General features: G+C 40.2%; 1 protein-coding gene across 1 annotated transcript; it reads left to right on the forward strand.

The window, feature by feature from the left end:
• The first annotated feature begins 458 nt into the window (after positions 1-458).
• Positions 459-5,283, forward strand: LOC148147449 (putative G protein-coupled receptor 139). The gene is made up of 2 exons (XM_087995633.1): positions 459-546; positions 4,391-5,283. The coding sequence occupies exons 1-2, from the start codon at positions 459-461 to the stop codon at positions 5,281-5,283; spliced, it is 981 nt and encodes a 326-aa protein (XP_087851759.1).
• The last annotated feature ends 2,170 nt before the right edge of the window (positions 5,284-7,453 follow it).

A 7,453-nucleotide genomic window follows, 5' to 3' on the forward strand; every position in this document is an offset into this window, starting at 1 on the left:
TCTAAATGTTGATTCATTCACAGAACTCCATCTTTCAGTAACCCTGTTTTCTGCTTCATGGAATATCTCTGCTTTATTTTGCTACTGTCCCTTCTTTCGTGGAGTTTAATTGTACCCTCACTCTTTATTGGGCTCACTTGTTCATTTTGGTAATGGTGATAATGACAATGAGAAATAAATGAGCCATCTGATATCGAGATGCTGTTGGGGTTGCAGAGGTTAAACCAAAGAAGGGATCACCATTTTTCACACCCCCATCTATTACTCATGACCTCAAAGTACCCAATTTTCAAGTTTACTTGTGATGCAACATGTCTCTCTCAGATATGTTTGTTAAAAAAACTGTAACTAATATCAATAACCATCCAGCCAAATTGTACCCCTGGAGGACATCTTTTCTATGTATAAATGATGATCACATTTCCAGATAAGCTCGGACTAATCGCTTTCCTCTGAGTATGAAGTATCCGGAGTACAACGTGTTTCCAACACTCGCTGATGTTGAATTCATTTATTGCCCTGTACTTGGGGCTATTGGAATACCCAGTAAGTTACTAATACCTCTTCAGCATTGTGTAATTAGGCAAATATTTCTGCTTTGACTGCAATGCATAACATAGCAGCAAATTGTGCTCAAAACTGTGTCAGAATATAAAACGGTATCATGTTTTTAAGCAAAATTACTTGATTCTCTCTTGAGTACAAGATCTGTTATGAGTCAGTATTATGTTGATTTTAGGAATGCACTGCCCTTGGTAAATTTATTGTTGACCACCGTGTGAATATCTAAGTCGATAAAATCATAATGTTCTATTTTAATAAGTTACTATTGTGCTTATCACAAAATATAATTATTGGAATATTATTTGACTCATTCCTTGCCTGTGGACAGCCCTATTTCAAATAAGTGAAAATTATTTAAATTACTATGACAAATCTTAGGCTCAGACCTTTCTCTCTGGAGAGAAAGAGCAAGAGAGGAGGCCTGATAGAGGTGTACAAAATAATGAGAGGGATAGATGGAGTCAATAGCCAGAGACTTTTCTCCAGTCCAGGATTAACTGGTACAAGAGGTCATAGTTTGAGGATATCAGGAGGAAGATATAAAGGAGACGTCAGAGGTAGATGTTTTACACAGAGTGTTGTGAATGTATGGTTGTGGACCAGAGGTGATGGTGGAAGCAGAGTCATTGGGGATTTAAGCAACTTCTGGACATGCACATGGATAACACTGAGTTGAGGGGTGCGTAGGTTGTTAGTATATTTTATATTAGGATTAAATCTCGGCACAACATCGTGGGCCAAAGGGCCTGTTCTCGGCTGTACTTTTCTATGTCTATGTCTATTTACGAGTTCAGCTGGCATTCACGACAGCTATGCATCAGTAGTTGTGAGAACACAGAGAGAGATGATGTATAATTGTTTTAGTTTCAGGCTGGGCAAGATATAGAACAGCTTGTGATTAGTATTACAATGCTCCCTCTAAACAAATTCAATTCAAATGGTCTTAGGTAGAAAATATGGGGTCAGTTAATTGGAAGCAAATTGTACAATGTTGGCATCACCCCTGGATGGTGAGAACTGAACATAATCATAAAATATATTTTGAAGATGGGAAACAAACTGAGAAGACTGTTAAAAAAATAAGGCACTGGGCTTACTTGTAGCAGATTAGGGTTAATATGTGAAGAAGGTTTACTAATTAACAGCAATCAGTGAAAAGCACTGATAAGAAGCTGCTTTGACAAAGGTCAGTTAGACTCCAAACGTCAGCTCTTTTCTCTCCTTACAGATGCTGCCAGACCTGCTGAGATTTTCCAGCATTTTCTCTTTTGGATTAAGAACTGCTGTCAGATACGCTGGTTTACTTAAAGTTTATTACTCTCAAAGATCAGTTCAAATGGGTCCAGGTCTGTCAGAGAAATAAGGACGATGACTACCCAGTAAATGGCCAAACGTTCTCAATCTTCCTTAAATATACATTTGGCACCAGAGAACTGATGGGTCCGGGAATCGGACCAATGCTATTGACCTGCATTGAAAACCAGCCCTCCAGCCAACTTAGCTAACTGACTTCCAACTTAAGAGAAAGGTAAAGTATATTCCACCCTCATTGATTAGATTGTGATATTAATCTAATAAACTACAATCCATGCTGTTAGCTTATTATGTGATCAAGCGGTTGTGAAATTGTGATGAGTAATTGTAGATTAATAAAGGACACAGCAATTAGTTATCCATCAATGTTGAGCAATGAACATCACAACTAATTGAAAGACTGAAGCATGTATTTGTCAATCAAAAAGAGAGGCCACAGCCATCAAACTGAGTATTCCTCATAGTTACCATAGATATTCCTTCAGAGTACGGCCTGATGTTCTGAAGAAAAACCGGAAAAAAAATTGTGTTTTACAGCTTTGAGTGGGGTGAATGAAAAATCACTGAGGCAAGGTACTTATTACCATGTACACAATATTCTAATACAAATTAACAATGCACATACTGGACACAGTTTCTGACCAAACCAATGTGGCTGGAGAACACAGGTAAGCGTGGTACCTGGTGAGGGGGAGATAGTTGCTTAAAAATGTGTTGCTGGAAAAGCGCAGCAGGTCAGGCAGCATCAAAGGAACAGGAGAATTGACGTTTTGGGCATAAGCCCTTCTTATGCCCGAAACGTCGATTCTCCTGCTCCTTTGATGCTGCCTGGCCTGCTGCGCTTTTCCAGCAAAACATTTTTAAGCTCTGATCTCCAGCATCTGCAGACCTCACTTTCTCCGAGGGGGAGATAGTTCCCAGGTAGGTAAAGTTTTAGATAGGTGCAGGGGTAAGGTGCCAAGTAAGTAGAGTGCAAAAAAGATTCACAAGGCATTGCCAGGAGTAAGAGGCCTGAGTTACACAGAGAGGTTGGCCAGGATAGGACTTTATTCCTTCGAACATAGCAGGATGAGGGGTGATTTTATTGAGGTGCAAAAAATCTTAAGGGCAAAGTCGGATGAATGCATATAGTCTTTTTCCAGGGATGGGGGTTTGAAACTAGAGGATATATTATAAGGTGTGAGGGGAAAGATTTAAGAAGAGTCTGCTGAGGACGCAGAGAGTGGTGCGTATATGGAACGGGCTGCCAGACAAAGTGGTTGAAACTGACAAAATAGCAACATTTAGAAATCATTTGGAGAGGTCCATGTACAGGAAGTTTAAAGAAGGATATAGACCAAATGCTGGCAATTGGAACTAGAAGAGTTGGCACCTTGGTCAGCATGGACCACATTGGGCTGAAGGGCCTGTTTTCATACCATATTACTCTATGATTTTATGTGCACAGGGCAGAGTGCCATGTAGGCGAATTTTCTGGAACATGGCGTAGGGTGCCAGATGGGGTGTAAAGTAGGTAGTGTGCCAGGTACATCAGATGCCCAGATTAAATGAGAACAGGGTTGTGAATGATAGTTGGGAAGCATTTTCTTAAAGATGGTAAGGAAGGAGATGCCGGAAACTGATGGAGTGGTGTGATGACGTCGGGTTTGGAGCAAGTGCCTGTTCTGATGGTCAGAGATTGTTAAGTCTCAAAAATGGTGCGGGATGTATTGGGATCGGGGTGATAATGTAATACACGTCCGACAGAAGTATGGGAGATACTGGAGAAGGAAGCAGGGGAGGGTAGGGGTCAGATCTCGGGGGATATGGGAGCTGTGTCTTGAAGGAGGAAGTATGCTGGATCCCAGAGTTAAGAGAGTAGATGTAGACTCAGGCTCTCAGGTTTCTGTAGGCTGTGTGCACATATCAGTCTGTCACCATGGGCATGTGGTGGACACGCACATGGAAGGAGATGGGGCACTTCTGGATGCATGTTGTAATTTGTGAATTCAGGTGACTAGTTTTCTCAGGAATCAGGTTAGGTATTCAATAGCCTAATGTTTCATGAATCATTATTTACTTAACTGCAGCAGGATCCCATAAATTCTCCAAGATAAACGAAGGTTTTAAGAGATTTCAGACTTATGGGAAATTCCAGTGGAATCTTCAATCTCTACGTCTGTGATCCTGGGGACTCAACAAGATCTCAGACTGAATCTCTATCCACACTTCAGAAAGAGTATTCTGACCAGTGAAAAATCAAGGAAAAAATGTGGTATTTCTGTCGGGAAAGGAATTAAATTGGTCAAATGAACATTCTTATCTTCATCAGTTTGATATCTGAACCACTGTACAATGTACAGCCAATTCTAAAGATTTACTTTTCTCATCCTATTTGTAGTAAACTATAAGCATTTTCATTTCTCCTACCAATAAAAAGATGTTTTCAGATGTCATGTACACAAAATTAGCACTTTTGTTATGAAACTGAAGCATCGTACTTATGCAGTAATTTAAACCTTTTATTTAACAGTTAATTTGTTGGCGATCACAATCCTATCTCGCAGAACCTGTGGGCTCTCCAAAAGTGTCAGTCATTACCTGGTGGCCATGGCTACAGCAGATCTTCTGGTTGTCATCACCGACGTAATGTTGAGATGGTTTATCATTTACTTTCCAATTTCTTTCCTGGATATTACTCCTGTCTGTAGTTTGTTAGATTTCCTTATGACTGGCACCACAGTCTGTTCAGTTTGGCTCACAGTTGCTTTCACCTTTGATCGATTTGTGGCTATTTGTTGTAAGAAGCTAAGAACAAAATACTGCACTGAGAAATTGGCAGTTGTGGTTATTGCAACAGTGAGTGTACTGGGCTGTTTGGAAAGCATTCCCTGGTTCTTCAAATACAGAGCTAAATACACCTTCAATAACATGGAGTGGTTTTGCATTACAAAACCAGAATATTACACTTCAATCTTCTGGACTGCATATGTACTTCTCCATCGCTTTCTAACACCTTTAGTCCCATTCCTTTTGATAGTTCTCTTTAACATTCTGACAGTCAGACACATCTTCATGGCAAGTAAAGCCCGCAGGAGACTCCGGGTGGAAACAGAGAGAGAGGGTCCCCATGACCCAGAGATGGAAAGGCGCAGAAAGTCCATCATTTTACTCTTCGCTATCTCAGGCAGTTTCATTCTGTTATGGATGGGCAATGTTACATGTTTCATCCATCAGCGAATTGCATTTGTGTACAATTTATCTCCACCTTCAGCCTCTATGGGTACAGCTGCATACCTGCTCCAGCTCCTCAGTACCTGCACAAACACTTGCATCTACACAGTGACCCAGAGTCAGTTCCGAGAGCAGTTAAAGATAGTTATGAAACACCCTTTCAATTTGATTCTCAAAGCTATCAAACTATGAAGACTTCTTTGATTTTAGTTTTATCTGATTTCATTTTGATCTTCTTGGAAAAGATTTATTAAAAGTTATTTGAAGCAGGGAAAAGGTAATGAATTATGGCAGCAAGTGAAAGGAAGATGCAGAAGCAGACAATGTCAGTTAGAGGAACCTGTGAGATTTGGACCTGAAGAAAGTCAGTATCAGTTTGTAAAGTCTGCAAAAACAAGTTCTGGAGACAGGCTGCATTTGTTTGAGTGGCCGCTGGAAGGAGTACGGGAGCAATCCCTATCAGTTCTAACAGCGAGTAAAAAGTGGATCCAGACAGTTGTAGAGAGCTGCAGCACAGTGTGTGTCTGTGCAGTTCAAAAACAACCCCCTATTCTAATCCTATTTTCCAACAATTGACCATTGCCTTCTATGACTTGGCATCGCAAGTGCACAATTAACTATTTCTTAAAGGTTCGGAAGGTTTCTGCTTCTAACATGCTTCAGATAGTCAGTCAATGTCAGTTGGAGGTTCAAGTTAACGGAAAAGCAGAGGCAGTCAGCATCATTCAGTACAGCTGACCCACCCAGTGTCACCAGGAGCAGATCAGGTATGTTCTGAGAGAAAGCAAAGACTGACATCTTACGAAAGCAAAGCAATAATTCGTTAGTGGATATTTTGCTTGAGGACATTCAACTGTCTTAGAATATATGAATAAATGTTGTACAAAATAAAGTTTACAACAATAATAATGATGATTGATTGCAGTGTTTGATCATGGTAAATAATACTTTGTATGTTTATCTTATTGAAAAGCAATACAGTTTATTGGCATTGGAGATCTAAGTTGTAATGTTAGTAGTTCTGATAAAAGACAATAATTCATAAATTGCAAACTTAATTGGGATGAAAGGCATGAGGCATGTTGTGATTGTGGAATGTGGTATCTCCGAGACAACAGCGTGATCCAGGACAACCACCACTGCAATAGGATTAAAAACTGGAATAGTTTCAGATCAGGTTTTATGGCCTGGTGGCCACACTACAGTTACTGAGAGACAGAGTTAGAAAGTTACCTGGGCACCTTTTGCAATATGGTGGGTACATTCCTTAAGATAGTGTCTTGTGCTTTGGCATCTCAGGGGAATGACTGTATGACTGTGAGCGAGGTTGTTGGACAGGAGTGGACAGAAGTGTAAGATACACACCCTCTGCAACTATGCAACAGCTTCCAGTTAGTTACAGATTGTTTGAATGAGAGCGAGAGCTGCTGTCTGGATTAGATAATTAACCACTGTGCCCATGATACCTGAAGTCAATCAAGTTGGGTAGCAAATGCTTATGTTGCAGTGGTTGCAGACAATGGAGTGATGGTGGGGACGGGCTGTTGATGCAAAGGAGCAAAGGAGACTGCCCAAGAAAGGTCACTTGCCCGTCCTGCCTCAGGGATGAGGACATCTGCTCAGAACTGAAGTCACACAGAGTGGGAGGATGGGGATCCAGTCATTGAGATCTGTGGAGATAACTAGGATATAGGCAGATTAAAGGAAAAGCTTTCTGCATTGTACAAATAAGAAGCTAGGCAAATTATCGGATCATTTTAGTTAATAGTTCCTGGAATATTTCCTGAGCCACATGCAAGATGGAACAAGGTAAATAATATTAAAGCTGTGATTACAAGTCCCAAATACTATGAAATGTAAGTATGTTTTGTTTCTTAGAGCACTGGCACGAATACTGATGAAAGAAGGGTCCATGCCACAATGATGGTTTAAAACTGAACAAAGATGGGAACAGTGCTATCACAAGCCACATAATTAGGGACGCGAAGAGGGCTTTAAACCAAACAGTGAGGCAAGGAAAGCAACTTGGAGAGATATTGCAAACCAAAGACCAGAGACAAAGCAGCAGAGAATGGCATTAAATGAAAAATTATAAATGCACCATGACAGAATGAGATCAAAATATAAGTCTAAGTGTACATCAATAGATAGGGATAGACATTCCAACCCAGTGAAAGGGAATCTAAAGGCTGTGTTTCTGAAAGCACATAGCATTCAAAATAGATTAGCTGATATTACAACCACAAATAAAGTATAATCAGGTAGTCATTATTATTACAACTTGTATTATATCATGCCATCTTAAATGTAATATTTTATAAACTATCTTGCCACATTCAATACATACTAGAACTATTCACCC

Source organism: Chiloscyllium plagiosum, unplaced genomic scaffold, assembly GCF_037043375.1.
Source record: "Chiloscyllium plagiosum isolate Xiang-an unplaced genomic scaffold, Cpla_swu_hap1 HiC_scaffold_17, whole genome shotgun sequence".
NCBI lineage: Eukaryota > Metazoa > Chordata > Chondrichthyes > Orectolobiformes > Hemiscylliidae > Chiloscyllium > Chiloscyllium plagiosum.